The sequence below is a fragment of the Poecilia mexicana genome, unplaced genomic scaffold, assembly GCF_051168715.1.
Source record: "Poecilia mexicana isolate PSO_F unplaced genomic scaffold, ASM5116871v1 scaffold_22, whole genome shotgun sequence".
In the NCBI taxonomy this organism is placed as follows: Eukaryota; Metazoa; Chordata; class Actinopteri; order Cyprinodontiformes; family Poeciliidae; genus Poecilia; species Poecilia mexicana.
The window spans coordinates 770,867-790,161 of record NW_028263391.1 but is presented as its reverse complement, the minus strand read 5'-3'; the positions used below and the strand labels follow the sequence as shown (position 1 = coordinate 790,161).

Here is a 19,295-nt window from a genome sequence, read left to right as displayed (position 1 = left end):
TATTCTCAGCCAACTCATGTCTCCTCCAACAAAAATCTTACTTGAACAGTTCTTAAGAACCAGGGAAATCTCTAGTGGACAGTGAGTTTTGTGTGACAGAGATCAAAGGGGAGGAGAAGGAACGGAGTGGATAGTGGGAAGGTGTTTGCATTGTTGGCCTCTTCTCTTAGCTTTGTGTCTGCTTTTTGTATGGGGGACCATCTGGTAAGCAGGCAGCATGTGTGTGTGCAACTGGCACACATTACCTCATAACGTGCGACATTCTCTCAGCTCCAGACTCATTTCTGTTCTAGGGTAGATGTTAGCTAAGTTTAGGTGAAGCAGCACTTCACTTCTCTGCTCTAGACTGGAGCAAGCTTGGGACTGTGTCAACAACTTTGTCAGTATCAGAGACAATAGCTCTTTTGGGGAATTTATATTTAAAAAATGTCTTCAAAACAATTATGAATAAGTCAGGGTCAAGGCCTTTCTATTTGGAGAGAATATTGACACTGGATATCAGGACAGTTGACTGTACGTATATTTTGGATCCAGGGCTTCTGGTAAGATGCAGTTGTCCCTTCACCAGCGAAGTAAAGGGGAAGTTTGCACACTACCTCCTAATGTCACCTGCTCAAATGACGAGATGCTTCAGCAGCTAACCTTTGTACTCTTTATACTCACACAGCAAAACTCCTCTTTCTGCTAAACTGAAAGTGGAAAATGCAGTACATTTTGTGATTAATTGTTCTTATGCCATCTATTTACTCACCTTAGTTAAAATCTTCTTGGCTGGCCCAACAGCATATAGTGGTGGTTTCTAATATAAAGTATTGATGTTGTCTAAAGTCTAAAATGGCCCAAATAGTGAGTCTGTTTGCCCATGTCTGTTTGGTTCCTTTTTAGTAGAACAGTGAACTATTGAATGTCCAGTGTCAATTATTCTGTCACCATTAACTTTTTTGAAGAGCTCCATCACCCTACCACCTTTGAAACCTCTCAAAAGGTCAAATTACTTCCTTATTTTAATAGTCTGAACTTCAGTAAATGTATACATTTGCTTTGAGTAAAGCAAGCTATTCCAATCATGAGTCATTTAATATGTACTTGGATAATTGTACTTTTTGTTACAAATAAAAAAGTTGGTTATATGTTTAATTCAGGTCATCTGAAAAAAGAACACTGAAATAAAATTTAATATAAGAACTGATCTGCATTGCACCAAATTTTCAGACAGATGTTATACATTCAGTGGTGCTTGTCAGACAGAACCCACAGGCACATCGTAGGGCCACAGGATAGGTGTATATTGGGTCAATGTTGGGCTTGCAGTTGGGTAGTTTCACACTGACCATACGTGTCATGTTGTAGGTACAAACTCGCTGGTAAGACTCTATGAAAGGGGACTCCAGCACTGGCTTCTGGAAGTAGAAGACAGAAAATAATTTTGATGAATATCAATCGATCAATCAGACAAATTTTATTTGTATAGCACATTTCAGAAACAAGGCAAACAAGGCAAAAAAAGTGATTTACATCACAAAAACAAAAAAAAAACACAGTCATCCACACACAATGAACAATTGAAACATTACATGTACTCAAGTGCCATCATTAAATTATGAATCCAGGATGTTTCAAATGCAACTCTAAACAGGTGGATTTTTAATCTAGATTTAAAGACAGTGTTTCAGCAGTTGTGCAATATTCTGGAAGTTTGTTACACATTTTTGGTGCATTGAAGCTGAATGCTGCTTCATGTTTGGTTCTGGGGACCCAGAATAGTTTTATTATTAATAATAATAATGATGATATCAGCAGGAGCAGTAGAACTCATTAAAAATAACTAAAGCTGCAAACAGTTAGAATTTGATACAATTAAAAGCTTGTGTAGTGATTACCCCAACTAGTTGACTAGTCGATTCTTTATGCTGCAATGACTTTTTATACTGGGCCAGTGGACTAGTTGTAATCATGTGTCAAAACAGACTTTTTTCCAAGAAAATAAAAGAAAGTGAACTAGGTGAGTTCATTAGGTAGTCCAATAATGAGTCCAATCATGGTCCAATCATGGTTATGTAGGGAAGTGCTTGAATGTGTCGGCGCATGTCAGTGTTGGATTTGCTCTTTATGTTGTGGAGCTTTGTGGAGTATGTCCTCTGAAGGACACCGTACTTGGCATTCGTTAGTGTGCGCTGGTAATACAACGGCCAGTTTCTGCTCTGCATTCTAAAGGTAGGCAACACTGACCGCCAGCTCCTCAATGTAACAAAATGTTACTTTTAATGTTCAGCTAGTTAGTTTTGTATCATTTTGTCTTCTTTTCTTCTTTTTTTATATATATATTCTGCATCTGTAAATCAAAAAAAAAAAAAAGTAAAAATAACTGCGTTAATGAAAGTTGACAAGCAGTTTCTGCTCTGCATTCTAAAGGGCGAAGCCGCATCGCTGTCAGGTGGTCCGAATAAACGGTCACAACCACGATCCCAAACCGCAGTGTGTGTCAGAGTCTTGTTTCCTTCCGACGAAAACCTTAAAGAGTACACAACGCAGAGTCCAGGGAACAACGAGGACTCGACTCTCACAGCCAAGGGTTACAGTTACATAAAAATGTAAATAATTTACGAAAGAGAAGCTGAAAATTTCAGCAAAGGCTACTGGAACAGGAACGTTACGTGGCACAGTGGTTAGCCCGGCGCCCCATATATAAAGAGTGTAAACTGGGGAGTCAGGAGCCAGACTCCTGTCCTCGTTTTGCTGGGTCCATGCTTCTCTGCCCCACTCCTCTCTCCCTGCCACCTTCCTGACGGATTGCTGTCAAATAAACTAGTGCCAAAAAAATTCTTAAAAGAAGAAAAACTACGCAGCATGATGTCGGGCTATTTTATCAATCCAACTGATCACCATCACCTTGTGTATTGAAGCTTTTAACCTGGCAGCTTTACGCTCTTATAAAAATACTAATTAACAACATCTGGAAACAAAGTTCAAACTTCATTCTGAGGATCTGATAGAGGCCATCTCTGCCATCGTCTGCATGTAGACGATGGCAGTTTCGAAGGAGGAGCAGCAGGTGGCAGCTATTATTCAACTGTAACCAAATGGGATCCCTTCATAATAAGTTTGGTTTGTGATTTTCTAAAAGCATCACAGGGCCAGCCAGCAGGGCCAACCCAAAGCATAAGAAAACTAAGCAACTGCTTAGGGCCCCAAGGCCACTAAGGGGCCCCTCAGTGGAGCTGATTATTTTTTTAAAGTAATTTCTGTCATTATAATATCAAAAACACAATTTCACTATGAAGAGATTTGTTTTTAAAAAAGTATCTGATAATGCATGTAGAAATCATTATTTAAAGGATTAAAAAAAAGTAAATTGCTCTTGGGGCCCCTGGTGGCCGCGGTAGGTACCGCACGCTTCGCCGGTAACATAAGCTGCCATGCAATGAGCAGAGCATCCAAACCTCAAAAGCTCCGGTCAAAAGTTAAGTTCGCAAAACAATGTCTCAAAAAAGGACTTATCCTTCAGGGAGGGAGAAAAGACGGAGGAAGAATAGACAAAAGCCAAGATAAAGGTTTGTTTTAATGTGCCTTGGAAATATGAAAGATTTATAAAGCTGCTAATAGAAAATAAGCTTGAATGGTCCAGTTCAACAGCCAAACATTTATGCTAGGGTCTTTGTGTTTGTTTGAAACTGAGTTTAAACTTTAAATGAGTTGATCCTCCTGCTTGGCTCTGTATATTTCTGAGGTATTTTTGGCTTCAAAACGTCGTGTTTGATAATGTTAGATAACAATAATTAAAACTTCTCAATGTTTGATATTGTCTAGCAAAATGTTTTTATGTCAGGCTGCTACATCAATGAGCTACTCTATGTTGTATTTGGGGATATTTTGTTTGCTGCTGAGCATAATCATGTTGTGGCTAAAACAAACATTATTTTTTACATCAACTGCGAAGTTATGTGAAACTTCTGTTAAAATCATTTGAAGGCTCAGAATCAATCCGGGACAGGTCCACATTCTCAGGGGAGAAAGACTCACCTGATATAAATAACATTTTTGGCTATTGAAGTAACGTTTAAGAGAATTTTATTTAATCATATAATGCCATGAATATGTGCATATGTGGTGCACCGATTGTAGTTTTCTGGACGATCCTCAGTTACCGATCTTTAAAAAGCCTGAGCTGCCGATTTTGATTTTGGCTGATATGATTTTTTTTTTTGTTTGAAATGTTGCTAAATATAGCAAGAAAGTCATTGAGTTAGCAAGAGAGGGGTGAATATTGTTAACTGTAAACGTTCAGACCTGACCTGGTGGGCCGGTCTGTCAAACCTCTCATTGCAGAGCAGAAAAGAACAGAGGTGTCAGGTTCGATTCTGTTTTGTTTTCGTTTTGGTTTGTTTTCTTTGTTTTGGGAAGCCTGCTGCTTCCATATTCCCCCACCAGATGCCGCCTGTGAGCAGAGCCCCTGGAGAACCTGGAGACACACCTGTGGTGCATTAAGAGGACTGATACTGTGGATATTTAAGAAGCGGCGAGCTGACACATCGTTGGCTGAGTGTGTGTTTTACCTGGTAAACAAACATTCCAGTGAGAGGGACTCTGAGTAAACTCCCGAAGTAACTCTGTCTGTGTTTGTTCTCCTTGTCAGGTTTTGCCTGTGGTTCTCCAGCGGTACTAAAGACCGGAGTTTATGCTACTCCTGTGAACCCCCTGTCTGCTTCCTCACAATGCCATTGGTATTACCATTCAGTTGCCTTCCTCGAGCACTCCCTTCCTGGTCCTTTGTTCTCTGTGGATTCCTTCGTGACGCAGCCGTACGTACCAGTCTGTGCCCGAAGCCTTCCGGCTTCTCAGTCATCGGCTTGTTGTCGGCCGTCAGCTCGCCCTCCACACAGCCATCTTACCTGTCCGTCCTCCCACGGTCCTTGGTTCTCCTTGCCGCCTCCGGATTCCCATCTGCTCCAATAAGTCACTCACTCAGCTCTAAAGTAAGCCTCCGCCGTAAGATAAGTCCCTGTTTATCAGAGCCTTACCTCTATCTCTCATCTACAGTGGCTGTTCTGTTGGTTCCAATCCTGATTCCTGCTCCACACTCTCTCCCTTTCCCCTTCCCCTTTACAATAAACCATATTGTTGTTTGGAAATCCGCATCTCCTGATCGTGTTCTTGCATGTGGGTTCAAAGACTGGAACTAAACATGACAAGAGGCAGATCTTTAAACCTTTGCTGGTTAAAAATAAGATTAGGGGATAAGATGGACTTCACATGTAAGTATCAGCAGATCACGATCCCCCAAATTTAAGGAAATCGGCACCCAGAAATCAACTGGTTGCCCAGTAAATGTAACCTATATTATACATGTATATAATGTAAACAGCACTGCCAGAGATGCAATACGTTTATAGCAGGTGTGTGAATGATCTACTACTGACAAAGAAGTCTGTGATAATGTTCCATTTCTCTTTCTTTTAATTCTGCAAAATACACTTAGTAAAAGTGGTTTTTTTAATCAATATTTGCCGTGAATATAGCTGATACAGCCTCTAAGTTGCTGTGAAGTATTTTTGCGCTTACATCACTATGACGTCACCGCAACTTCAACTCAACTTTAATCATGTTGTAGTTGACCTTATAAAATATGAAGTCGTTCAACCCCTAGCATACATTGCATAATTGACCAAAACAATCTCAAATTATTCCTGGGTGATTGTATCTGTGAGAATTTGAGTTTTTCTGTGTGTTTATTTCAGGTTTCTGTGTCTGGTGAGTCTCTGTGTTGTCCTGTCCTCCTCTTGATTGTTCCCAGGTGTGTCTTGTTCCCTCTGTGTATTTAACCCTCTTGTTGTCTTAGCATTCTGCTTACTCCCCTTGTCCTATGGGTCAAAAATAACCCGCCCTAACAAAAGCCCCAAAATGAAGCAAATTAATAGAATTTTGAATCCAAAATCTATTTGGCATGATGAAACAATATATTATTGATCAATTCAACTCAATTTAATATTTTTTTATCATGTATTTCTGTTATACAAGACGATCAACAGTATTTTTTTTAACACAAACCAAATGTAGCAGTTTTCCTTTACACAGTTAAGGTTTATTATTGTAATTATTAGAGGTGTGCCGATCGATCGGTCACCGATCATAATCGGGCCGATTTTCGTGAAAAAGTGCATGATCGGTGATCGGCGATCATTGTCTCTTTTACCGATACCGATCACCTACTTCTCATTTCGCAGCCTGCCTGTGCAGCTGGTCTCCTCTTTCCTTCACTCTGCGCAAACGCGCAACAACAAATCTTAAGCGATGTGCAACTATAACGCACTGAGTGAATGGGGAAGTTTGCTGCGTGTTGCTGCGGAAAATTGAAGCACGTCAAAATGCATCAACACAACGAAGCTAATACGACATAAAAACAACGCCATACTTGACGGAGTTTGGCTACATCGAGGCTCACTGCAGTAAAAAAAGACATACGGAGGATCAGATAGCAGGTAAAGCAGCGCACAGCTAAAACACTCACCCGGATTAGCATGACGGTCAGAAAACTAAACCAATAACCCGCAAAATTATTTGTCTTTGTGCTGCGGTGTAAGATGCTGGTTCTGCTCTCCTGTTGAACCGCTGCTACGCTACAGATAGCAATATTTCACAGACGGAGCGCCACTTCTGCTCCACCTGGTAGTGACTCTCACACCGAACCTGCTTAAAACTGCAGCATCTAACTTAAAAAAATAAATTTTACATACGTATTAAAACTTTCGCTGTCCTAACATGAGGCAAATAATCTCTGAAAAAATAATCGATCTCCTCCCTGTCCTGCATAATTACTCCGCTCAGTCAGAAACAGCCAATCAGAGCTAGCACTAATCAGCTAGCCGCCATGCTAACAGGAAGTTTTCATCCAGTAACTCTGGATTGTTTATTGTAATGGATCCTGTATTTGCCTTTGAATGTTAAGTTTTATACTTGAACTTTTTGGCAATGTTGAGAGGTTTTATGTCTTCATATGTTTTCAGTCTGTTAAAGATAGCACTACCAATAGCAGTACAATTTGCACAATGCCTGTTTTGTTTAGTTTTCTTCTTGGAAAAAGTTATTAAAAACAAGTTTTTGTCTAAATTAAGGTGAATTCATGGTTCCTTTTTCCACATAATGTAACCGGTAGTGTTTATGATAAAAATAAATAAATAATAATTATGTGATCGGTATCGGTGATCGGTATCGGTGTATCGGCCATCATGGGTGATCGGTATCGGTATCGGCAGGAAAAAACCTGATCGGCACATCTCTAGTAATTATATAAATGTGAAGTTATTACTTCTGAATGAATTATACTGAAAAGGTAAAAAAGTCAATAATTTGGAACTTTTTTGTAAACAGTTCATTCCTTTATATTTTTTTAGGAAGTGAATTATAAAAAATACCTCATAACACAAAAAATGTAGCTTCATTTTGGGAACAATTTAACATCAGTTATTGTGTTGTGTCTCATAATTATATGAAATATTCAACAAAAGATGAAGAACATCTTCTGCTCAACATAAGGTAATGAACATAAGAACATATTCATGAGACGATGTTCATCTCATGAAGATGTTCTTATGCTGAACATCCTCAACACAAGATGAATGTCTTCTGTTCAGCATAAGGTGTTGAACTTATAAGGTGTTTTTATGTTAAAGATCTTCAACATAAGTTGAAGATCATCATATCCTTGGTGATATGATGATCTTCATCTTAAGTTCACCCCAGGTTGAACTTAAGATGAAGAACAACCTCATGAGATGGAGATGTTCTTCATCTTATAAAAATGCTTTCATGATAAACATCTTCAACATAAGACAAAGATCATCCTATCCTTCCTAACCTATGTTGAACATTCACTGAAGAACATCCCACATTGAACACAAAATGTTCAACACAAGATATTCAAGAAAATCTTTAACTTGAAGATGTTCTTCACCATATGAACGACGCTCCTACGTTAAACATCTTTAGCCCAAGAATTTGATCAACATAAGATGTTCAACTTCCACATCCCAAGAGCCAGCTTCTGCAGCCGAGGATCAGGCCGCCAGTGTCCCTTCTCTCGGCTGCCACCCATCACACATTGCACCCGACCTCTTTGGACCCTCCAACAGGTGGTGGAATGGGGACCCACGTCTCCTCTTCGGGCTGAGCCCGGCCAGGCTCCATGGGTAAAAGCCCGGCCACCAGGCGCTCGCCATTGTACCCCACCTCCAGGCCTGGCTCCAGAGTGGGGCCCCAGTGACCCGCGTCCAAGGGAGGGAACACTGAATCCAACATTATTTATCATCACACCCCTATGATGATAAAACATAGGGGTATGATTTATCATCATAGCCCAGACAAAGGGCTGCGCTTTGTCTGGGAGATCGACAGGCGGATTGGTGCAGCGTCTGCCGGGAAGTGGGCACTGTACCAGTCTGTCGTGGTGAAGAGAAAGCCGAGTCAAAAGCCAAGCTCTCGATTTACCAGTCGATCTACGTTCCCACCCTTATCTATGGTCATGAGCTTTGGGTCATGACCGAAAGAACAAGATCACAGATACAAGAGGCCGAAATGTGTGTGTATGTTTTAGAGAAAGTTTGTGTGTGTGTTGAACTTTTTTTTGGTGTTTAAATGGTTTTATAATCCACAGGTCCAAAATGACCCATAAGACAGTCCTTGAACCCTAGTGGTGAAAAGCTCACATGGAAATATAAACAAAAACAAAGTGTCACTTTTTGTACTGATGCAGTTCATTTAGGAAAAATCATAAAATTTCAAGTCAGCAAAAGATAGTTTAGGGTATTTTTTTCTACAGCTAAACATGCTACTGGGTCACTTTTGACCCACAAGACAACAAAAGAGTTCATGTCATCTGTGTCTCTGTGTGTGTCTTTGTCGGATCCTCGTCTCGGTAAGCATCTCATTTACCGTCTTGTCTTCAATAACGTGTTCCCTGTTTACCAGTTGCTACCAGTTATCGAGCTTCAGCCTTTCACTCAACTGTGCTGCCTGGACTTGGAACTTTTGTGGACATTCTTTATTAAAATCATCATTTTCACTCAACAACCTGGGTCTATGGTGCTTCTCTCACCACCTGCACATTGCACTTTGTGACAGTATCAGAAATAATATGAACTTAATTCATGTTGCTATATTCCAGGGGGTTTTAATGAAAGATCTGTACAGTTAAAACAAACAGGAGGCTGAATATCTTTCTCACTTAAGTTTGCTTTCATCACATCCTAAAAAAGTCCCACATTAACTGTGTGGTTTCACTCTAAGAAAGATTATCTTGTTTTTGTGCTTCTCACCTCCCATGTCTCACAGCGCCCCCAGCAGGCATCAGTAGTGATGAGCAAACCACCACAACCAGGCTTCTTGGCAAGGAAGGTGAATTCCCGAACTGCACATCCAATGAACTGCCGCAGATTGACAGCTGATACATCGTGAAGGAAGAGAGGTGGTTGACAGGTCCAAAGGAGAATCCACTTTAGCATGAGAGTAGACTTCCTGTAGAGAGAAAATTTTATATTGGCAACACTCATTCCCACTGAACGTTTTCAAAAGCTGTGAGTTGTACAAGAAATCTGAGAAGTTTAGAGAGTATTACATTTGACTGCTAAAGAACTGACTTTCTATTTAGCATCCCATAAAAGGACATCAAAAATAGACTATGTCTTCTCTGTCTAAATTGGTTCAGTTTTCAGTTAGAATTCTCAAAGAGCCTACCAGACCACAAGCCTATTATTAATAAAATCAAATTTCCTCAGGAACATACTAAAATTAACAGATGGAGGTTCAACATTAAACTATTACATAAGGCATTTATTGAACATTTAATACCTAAGTTAGGGTACTTTATTAAATTTGGAAGTCTCCCTAATCCTGTGTTTGTTTGAGCTGTTATTTAGGTGCCATTTGTTTTAGCTCCCATTATAAAAGAGTAACTGTAAAATAAAGTAACGGTTAAAATCAGTGTCAAATACTAGTGAATGCATTGAATTTTGGAAATTCAAAACAGAACTTGAATTTAAGCTTACACAATGTGAATTAAAGGATCAGTTAAACAGAGTAGATTTCCTGATGCATGTGACTGAACATAAATACTAAGGTGGAAACCACATAGACTTTTGGGAGTGATGCTTAAATGGCAAGAAAATAATAGGAATATTGTTTGGAGAAATTAAAGAAATATTGACCTCACCTGCTGAGCTTACTGATATTTTAGAAGATTTTTTTATATGCATCTGAATGCTTTCCCTAACCCTTTCCAAGGAAGAACTGGATGATTTAAAAAAACATGTAGAGCATGTATGTATGTATGTATGTAGTAATATTACTACATAATTTTTAAAGTTTAATCGGTAATACTTTTATAACAAATTTAGCCTAAAATTTACACTAAGATGTAATTTAAAACATAATGAAATTAATAATTGAAAGTAGTGTTTAGTGAATTTTTAAAAAATCTATTTTGAGCATATATTTTAAAATATACACAAAATATATTTTAAATATATATTTAAATATACTTGAGCAAGTGTATATTTACACTTGGGAAAATATATATTTTTGTTTACTTAAAGTATATTTTATTTAATATATTAAAAGTGTATTTTGGTATAATTATGTTTAAGTGTGTTTAAAGTTCTAATTTCAAAATTGGTACAAGCATACTTTTAGTATACTTCAGATATATTTATAGGTAGTACACTTAATACTTAGTATATTTAAAGTGTACTTTCACAAATGTAAGTATGTTTGAATTATACTAAAGTATACTTTTTTCACCTGGGAAATATTGGTAGATATCTCTGTGCTAGTGGTAAGATGTCAAAGATGACCAGAAACTCAATTAAGCCCAGCTTTGCTGGAGGAGGAAGTAAAAGTGGCAAGGTTGCTACTCCTAATCCAGCTGACCTCTCTCAGGATCAGGCTAACCAGGCCTCAGCTTCTGATACTACAAATGTGATGACTTCAGGTGTGTCTGGCGAAGGAACTGGCTAAGCTTTCGGCTGTTCTTGTGGAGAAGTCTGAAAATCACGACAAGAAACTTGAAGAGATACAAAAGACAACAAATGTAACAGAGAGGAGAATTGCCAACATTGTTAGCCGGATTGCTGAAGTGGAGGACCGACTGTGTTTTTCAGAAGACGCACAAGAGAAGCAAGAGAGAAACCCCATGGCTTCTTGCGCCGAATTTGAAATACTGAGACAAAAGATAGTTGACATGGAAAACAGAGAGCGTGACAATGATTTGCTTTTTCTGGGTTTTGCTGAATTCTGTGAAGGATGACATGGTGGCATTTCTGAAAGCAACTCTAACGACACTCCTCAACATTGTGCAGTGATGTGGCCTCGTTTTCCTTTTTTGAGTTTATTTCATGTTTTTTACATTGTTGCTTTCCTTGTTATATTTTCAAGTTATTTATTTTTCCTATTAGATTTATTTATGGTTATTTTTTTGGTTTGTTGTGTCGCATGTTTTTCTGATTTTGTGTTTTGCTTTTGAGGTGACGTTACCACTCATACCCGGAGACTCCCACTGCAGCAGCACAGGCGTTCTCCATTAGCTAAGCAGCGTGCAGCCGGGAAGCCAGTAATAAAGAGGTAGCTGTGCAGTTGAAGGCAGAAACGGAGCCGGACAGATCACAGGTGCAGGGGCAGCAACGCGGCGGATTGGAGGACTGGAGGACTAGAGGACTGGTTGCCGCTGAGACTCATCCAACTGGTCGCCATCGAGGAACGGACGACTGGGTGTTGGAGTAGGAGCGACTGGGTCGCTGCCGAGATTCGGCCGTGGCCACGGAGGGTTCTGCTGCTGGGATCGGTTGGCTAGCGACAGGAGGAGCTGAGCGCCGGAAAGGACCGCGCCCCTAGCTAAGGGCTAGCTAGGGGCGCGGGCTAGCTAGAGAGGGCACCTACACTGGGTCCATTGTCTCCAGATCAGGGTAACCAGCGCTCCCGTCCTAGACTTATCATTGCACATTAGAGAGATTTCAAGAATGTGAACGCATCGCAAAGGCAGTACACGAAATGGGAAACTTGATCTGGAGAAGGCGTTGCATTGTGGTGTTTCTGGACTACTCCAAGCTTCTCAGCGACAAGTGCAAAAAGTATGATGAATGTAAGAAACTGCTGCATGAGAAACGCGTTCGCTTCTTCCTGAAATACCCAGCCATGCTTACTGTAATAACTTCACGTGGGCGTGAGTTGAGAAACAGTAAAATAAATAAATACACCGCTATTTTTTTAATTAGTCTTCAATTCTGTCTTTTTTCTTTTCTTTTCTTCCCTCATATATTGATATATATTGTGTGTACATACAACTTCTTACCAGTAGGGGCACTCTTGTACCACTGCGGGTCTGAGGGGGTGAATGGGTTTTATGGCTTTGGCCATGCATGGCTCAGAACAAGCAAGCTCTTGCCGGAGCAACATTATAACAACTCGCTTCCTCTAAAGGCAACTCTTATAAGCCCATACAAAACTGGTTTAAATTTCACAGTATGTCCATTGTAGTAGACAACAGGACAATTTCAGTCTAAACTAAGCCAGAATTTAAAGAATGTGAAAATGTACAAATTAGTGACTAATGAATCAAGTAGAGGTGTGCCGATCGATCGGTCACCGATCATAATCGGGCCGATTTTCGTGAAAAAGTGCATGACCGGTGATCGGCGATCATTGGCTCTTGTTGCCGATACCGATCATCTCATTTCCCAGCCTGCCTGTGCAGCTGGTCTCCTCTTTCCTTCACTCTGCGCAAACGCGCAGCAACAAATCCTAAGCGATGTGGAACTATAACGCACTGAGTGAATGGGGAAGTTTGCGTGTTGCAGCGGAAAATTGAAGCAGGTCAAAATGCATCAACACAACGAAGCTAATACGACATAAAAACAATGAGATACTTGACGGAGTTTGGCTACATCGAGGCTCACTGCAGTAAAAAAGACATACGGAGGATCAGATAGCAGGTGAAGCAGCGCACAGCTACAAACACTCACCCGGATTAGCATGACGGTCAGAAAGCTAAACAAATAACCCGCAAAATTATTTAAGTCTTCGAGCTGCGATGTAAGACTCTGGTTCTGCTCTCGCTGTTGAACCGCTGCTACGCTACAGGTAGTAATATTTCACAGACGGAGCTTCGCTTCTGCTCCACCTGGTAGTGACTCTCACACCAAACCTGCTTAAAGCTGCAGCATCTAACCTAAAAAAATACATTTTACATACGTATTAAAACTTTCGCTGTCCTAACATGAGACAGATAATCTCTAAAAAAATAATCGATCTCCTCCCTGATCTGCATAATTACTCCTCTCAGTCAGAAACAGCCACTCAGAACTAGCAGTAATCAGCTAGCCGCCAGTAACTCTGGATTGTTTATTGTAATGGAACCTGTTTTTGCATTTGAATGTTAAGTTTTATACTTGAATTTTTTTGGCAATGTTGAGAGGTTTTATTTTGGCTCTTTGCATTATTTAACCTCTTCAGAGCCTTCATATGTTATCAGTCTGTTAAAGATAGTATTATCAATAACAGTACAATTTGCACAATGCCTGTTTTGTTTAGTTTTCTTCTTGAAAAAAGTTATTAAAAACAAGTTTTTGTCTAAATTAAGGTAAATTCATGGTTCCTTTTTCCACATAATGTAACCGGTAGTGTTTATGATAAAAAAAAAAAAAAATTATGTGATCAGTATCGGTGATCGGTATCGGTGATCGGCCCTCATGGGTGATCGGTATCGGTATCGGGAGGAAAAAACCTGATCGGCACATCTCTAGAATCAAATCAAGCTTTGTGACAGCCAGCTCAGGCTCTCTTCACACCACTGTAACTGATGTCCCTCTCCCTCCTTTTCTCAGTTGCCTATCTTCTGGTATATTGCATGGCTTTGGCACTCTGTTCTTCATAATGCTTCCAGTTGATGGAAGACCCTTTGAGAGCAATACATCCATTCGGTCAATTGTGAAGTATCAATCACAGAATACAAAAGTTCCTGGGGAAAGAGATTGAACAAGTCACAAGACTGCTGAAGCTCCAACTCCCAGTCTTTTGCCCCTGAATGTGCTCTTTCCTTGATACACCTCAAAATCCAGTACCAAACCATTTGGAGAGGCAAGGACAAATATCTTGAGACCTGTAGGGTTTGGTTTGCCAGGAACATACTGTCTGATGGGACAGTGGACTGTGAAAGGGATCATTTGCTCATCAATGCAAATGATGAGCATTGATACACCAAGATACATCAGCCTTGGTGTATCGTGGAAGGCTAAGACAACCTTGCCTCATACGGTCAAGCAATGGTCTGATTCTCCAAAGAATGTCTGACTTCTTTGTCTCTTCAGTTACATCAAAATCATTGACAATTTTGAGTTCGTTTCTAAATTTGTAGTTGTCAATGATTTTGGGATTTTTTATTTTTTTTAGCCCAGACACTAGCGGAACAAGTCGGCTTCGGGCCCGGGTTTGTGCTGCTGATGAAAACTGTTGAGCGGGGGGCTGGGGGGTGTCGGGCCACGTTTTTACCCAGGAAGCACATTGGCTAAACCGTGAGTGAAACAGTCACTGGGACTGACTACTATATATTCCATTGAGGGAAAGTAACTTTAACATTAAATGCACCTTTTTCAATCAATCAATCAATCAATCAATCAATCAAATTTTATTTGTATAGCACATTTCAGCAGCAAGGCATTTCAAAGTGCTTTACATAATTAAAATAAAAACAGCATGTGACATTGAATAAACAGTGAGAAAGAGAGACATTTTGAAAAAGATTAAAAAAGATAAAAACATTAAAACCCGCACCCCTTTTAGGACTTCAGTTAAATGCTGTTTAACTGGTGCTCTAACCCTCTGGGACTTTAGTCAAAAATACCGTTTGATAAGGACTCCAACCTCTAGGTTTTTAGTTGAAACGCCGTCAACTGGGACTCTAGGGTTAGGGATAGGGTGATACTCATCCTCATCTTAATCTGACAGCTCCAGACTTGAATCTCCCTCTACTGTCTTGTATATAATCCTTTCTGCTTCACTTCTTTTTCCTACAACAATGTGAAGTTATTAATATGCTGATATGGTCCTGATGTCCATTACAATTGGCATTCATAAAAGGTATGGTATTTCTAAAAATAAATCATTAAATTGTTTTCAGTGGTCAAAATATTGTTATTGATATGGTAATTAACAAGAATATCAATATTTATATGGCAAAAACTGAAAAGAATGTTAAAGACTTGACTTACCTCTCCTCTTTCCATAAAATGTGCTTGCTCTTAGCCCAACCATTTTTAATTAGGAAAAAAGGGACTTCCTGGTATGATACATCCCTGGAAAGCCCAGGATGTCCTCAAAAGGGTACTGTAGGGCTGGATAGGGTAACTCAAAGTAAGAACAAAAGATAAATGTCCACTATAAAGGACACAAGTCTATAGGCTGGGTCTCAGGAGGATATTATGCCTGGTAGAATTCTTTGCAGCTGTTTTGCCAATAGTTTACAGATGATTTTGAGATCAGAGTTGAGTAGACTAATAGGTCTCAGCTTTTCAGACTTATTAGGGGGGTTACCTGGTTCTGGCAGCAGAATAATTAGACCCTGATTCAGGGAGGGAGGCAGGCTGCCTTTTATAAATGACTCCATAAACATATCAAGAAGGGGTGACAACAATTTATCCTTAAATTTTTTACAAATGTTGATGGTCCTGTTTGCTTACCAGATCTCATTCCATCAATGACCTGTGCTAATTATTTATTTATTTATATATTTAAATCAAATTTATAATCATCTGCAATGACAGGGATATGTAGCCTATTCAAAAACGTATTTAATTCCATTTGGCCAACATTTCCTTGTGTATCCTAAAATTTCTGATATCTTTAAAAGCATTATTAATATGCCTTGGATCTATTAAAGTTTTATCCTGTCTTGCAATTGATTTGATTGAGATTGGTACTTCAAGCTGTTTTATTTGCCAAGCTAGAAGTTTTTCACCTTTGTCCCCCTGTTTGTAAAAGGATTGTTTTAATCTTAGCCCTCCTGTTATGTTCATTTCTGAGGTACAGTATTTATGTTTCCCCCCTTATGTTTTCCTATTGAAAAGATAGGAAAAAATCAACCTGGCATCAAACTCCACCACTCAGTGTAGGTGGAGTTTGCCCACTGGAACAGAAAAGGTTCCCATTAAAAGTTGTATGAACACCTGCTTTCTCGCAGTTTCCTAGTGAAGTAAAGAGAATAGTGAGAGTGGCTTTTGTGCATGCACGTGTGTGTGCGTGCGTGCGTATGTGTGCGTGCGTGCACAATTGTGAAGCTTTTGATGTGTCAGACTGAAGAAATTGTAACAGCAGCTGTGAAAGGGGGGCCCAATTTAATTTTTTGTCATGGGGCCCAAGAATCCTGGCGGTGTCCCTGGTTCTACTGCAGCTGATAACTTCATCATAATCTAACCATTAGCCTTATAAATTGTGTTTTTAATAATAGAAAAGCATTGAAAAGATAGGAAAAAATCAATCTGGCATCAATCCTCATCTGTTCTCCTGTTTCTATTATATTTAATATAATTTTTTATATCTTCACACCCTGAAGCTCCACTTGGCTCTCCTGTCTTCCCTGACCTGCTATTTCCGTAATAAAATTGTTTAATTTATTTAAAAAGTAATAACAGGTTAATACATATTTCAGTAAACTAATTAAAAACCTCACCTGAGCTTCCCCAGTAGCCTCACTTTTCTTCAACAGCATCACAATTCTAACACTGCCATTTTCCTGATGAGACATTACACATAATATCTCATATGTTGCATGTTAAGTAGTTAAGTATGATCAGATATTGTGTAGCCATTGCGCACACTGACATTACACTTTAAACAACAAAACTTTTAGACAACTGTTGTCTAAAAGTATCTAAACTATTGAACCATTCCATAATTAAAATTACCTAACCAAAAATATGGTCCCTATATATGAAAGCAAACTGACAAGATCCTATAAAGAAGGAATATTCATTGCAACATTCCCGACAGTTTCACCTCATTCAAAAGGGTTAAGGATCTGTCTCCCGCTGCTGTCTCCTGCCTTTCAAACACTCTATAAGACTGTGCTTTTTCTGTCTTTCCCTGTATTACTCATGAACATTGATCATCTGGCTCATTTTAATAAATACTGAGGTGCTTTGCATTGACCACTTAGTGTGAGCATGTAGAGGGTGAAACTTGAAGCAGGACCTTGTGTGCAAGGTTCTGTTCAGGTTTTGCTGAGGCAGTGATTATTTCTAAAGGTAATTCTAGTGCAGAATAGTCTTGATTAGCATTTACTCACCAATGCAACTTTATCCTCCTAAGCGTCATATCATATGTAACTGGCAGCTTCTCCTTGGGATTGAAACTAACAGCACAATGAAACAAAAGGAAAAGTTCTTTTATCTAATGAACAAAAGTCTTCTATTTCCCTCTCAGATGTTCAGTTACTTTCTTCACTGTAGAATTGTCTAAAATGAACCACAATGCATTTCATTGTGTGTTCCTCAGACATGAGCTCTCTGCTAATGAATCTGACAGAGCAAACTAGGGCTTTTTATCTTCCCTTCTTTTGCCATTCGAAAGCTGAAGTCCTCACCTTACTCTCCCTCCCCTGTTGATTCCCTGAAACCCCCCCAAAGGCCTTTCTACATGCCACTGCTCATCTGCTTTAGTCACCAGCTTCTTTCCACTCCATTACCTTAACTAAGGAAAGAGACTGCTCTTTTGTTAATACCCTTCCATCTGGAAGACGGGCTACAATATACTCTGTCAAAGTTCCAATCTATGTCTAGTCTTACTCCTTAAAGCTCAATTAGCTGGCTCCACAAACAGACCCCACTCTTGTTCTCACATGCCAGAGGCAGTAATTTCACCCACACTTTTATATTTTATCCCTTTTTTTACAGCCATAGCCCACACAGAAACGGTAGGCTATTTAGAAAATGAGGAATGATCATTTCCATTGGCATGAATTTATTGTTTCTCTTTTTTTCTCTCTTTCTACCAAAAACTGGATAATAAAAGTCTTCAGTTTGGTACTTTGGTCTCGATTAGACCTTATTTTGAAAAGCAATTTGTTTGAAAAGACTTTCAAAATTCATTAGTTTTATTTATTCTGGATATTAAAAATGTCTTCCAGTTCCAGTGTTAAATGTTCATTAGAATTTAAAGTTTAATGACCTTTGAAAATGTGTTCTTGCATTATTATTTTGTCATTACCATTATATCATTTAAAAAACGGTCTCAAAAGAACTATATTACCATTTGTTGAGAACTTTGGAACAATTTATCATACAGTAAAATCTTTCATGGTGACAGACCTATTCACACATCCTCCAGAATCTTCAGATTAAACTGTTTGTCTGGACCCCATTTCATCGGCCCTTAACAAATATATACCTCATCTGCAAACCAGGACAAACCTGCTGTTCCTGTTCGTCTTCAGTTCAAGTTGATTAATGTAGATGGTAAAATATATTCAGATGGTTTCAATTTTCACAAGCACTAAATTTCTTTCTCAGTTGATAGTTTGACACAATTAACAGCTAATAAACACATACTTAAGAAAATAAATATTTTATGCATTTATTTAAAGCACCACTGCAAAAATAGCCTTCACAGCAAAACATTTAATGCATAAACATTTGATCAACATGTAACAGTTGTAATTATGTAGTATCTCTTTACTTTAAAGAGATACACTCTAGTATCTCTAATGACGTCACATGTATGCGCCACTGCTTCTCTGTAGAGAGCGTGGGAGAAACGCGCTACAGTCGCTACATGGACATGCTAGCTCTCTAACGTTAGTAAAGTTACAAGTAGTTTGGACTCTGCTCATTTTCATGTTTGGTAATATAGCAGCCATTTAACCGGGCTTTGTAAGGTTGGTGGAGAGTTTATTAAAGGACAACACTGTGGAATTCCTAGTGCCAGTGTGGTTGTGAGTTTTCTGCCGCCTCTTCTCCTCCCTTAATACAACCCAAGCGTTTACAAACATAAAAAGAAACATTTCTACATACATTGTGATGATTCAAGTAATTTTCAGGTTCAGTAATGTTCTGTCACAGTCAGGTTTGTCGGTACATCAGCTGTTCAGGAAAATCAACATAATTTTTTCTAACACTAACTGTTTATTTGTACTTTTTTCTGCATCTTCAGACAATCTGCAGCAGCTGAGATTCTAGGAGGTTCAACACCAAAACCTGAAACTTCAAACTGAGCCGTCAACCGAGACACCTTTCAAACTACAGTAGTTAACCTGCTCTCTTGGT

The 19,295-nt window shown here is 39.2% G+C and overlaps 1 protein-coding gene and 1 pseudogene across 1 annotated transcript; both read right to left on the bottom strand.

Annotated features, from left to right (window-relative positions):
• Window positions 1–1,178: 1,178 nt before the first annotated feature.
• On the bottom strand, window positions 1,179–11,736 carry LOC106932338 (glycoprotein hormone beta-5-like). The gene is made up of 3 exons (XM_015011000.2): window positions 11,651–11,736; window positions 9,309–9,507; window positions 1,179–1,400 (listed from the first exon to the last, which is right to left on the bottom strand). The coding sequence occupies exons 1-3, from the start codon at window positions 11,734–11,736 to the stop codon at window positions 1,209–1,211; spliced, it is 477 nt and encodes a 158-aa protein (XP_014866486.2). The 3' UTR covers window positions 1,179–1,208.
• A 1,651-nt stretch (window positions 11,737–13,387) lies between these two features.
• LOC148152692 (uncharacterized) lies at window positions 13,388–14,547 on the bottom strand (annotated as a pseudogene).
• Between the last annotated feature and the right edge of the window lie 4,748 nt (window positions 14,548–19,295).

Coding starts and splice junctions, on each gene's coding strand:
- LOC106932338 (XM_015011000.2), bottom strand. CDS start 11,736: ATGGCGACCAGTTGGATGAGTCTCAGCGGCAACCAGTCCTCTAGTCCT. Junction 9,508..11,650: donor GCGTTGCTGCCCCTGCACCT/GTGATCTGTCCG, acceptor TTCTCTCTACAG/GAAGTCTACTCTCATGCTAA. Junction 1,401..9,308: donor GGCGCTGTGAGACATGGGAG/GTGAGAAGCACA, acceptor TTCTACTTCCAG/AAGCCAGTGCTGGAGTCCCC.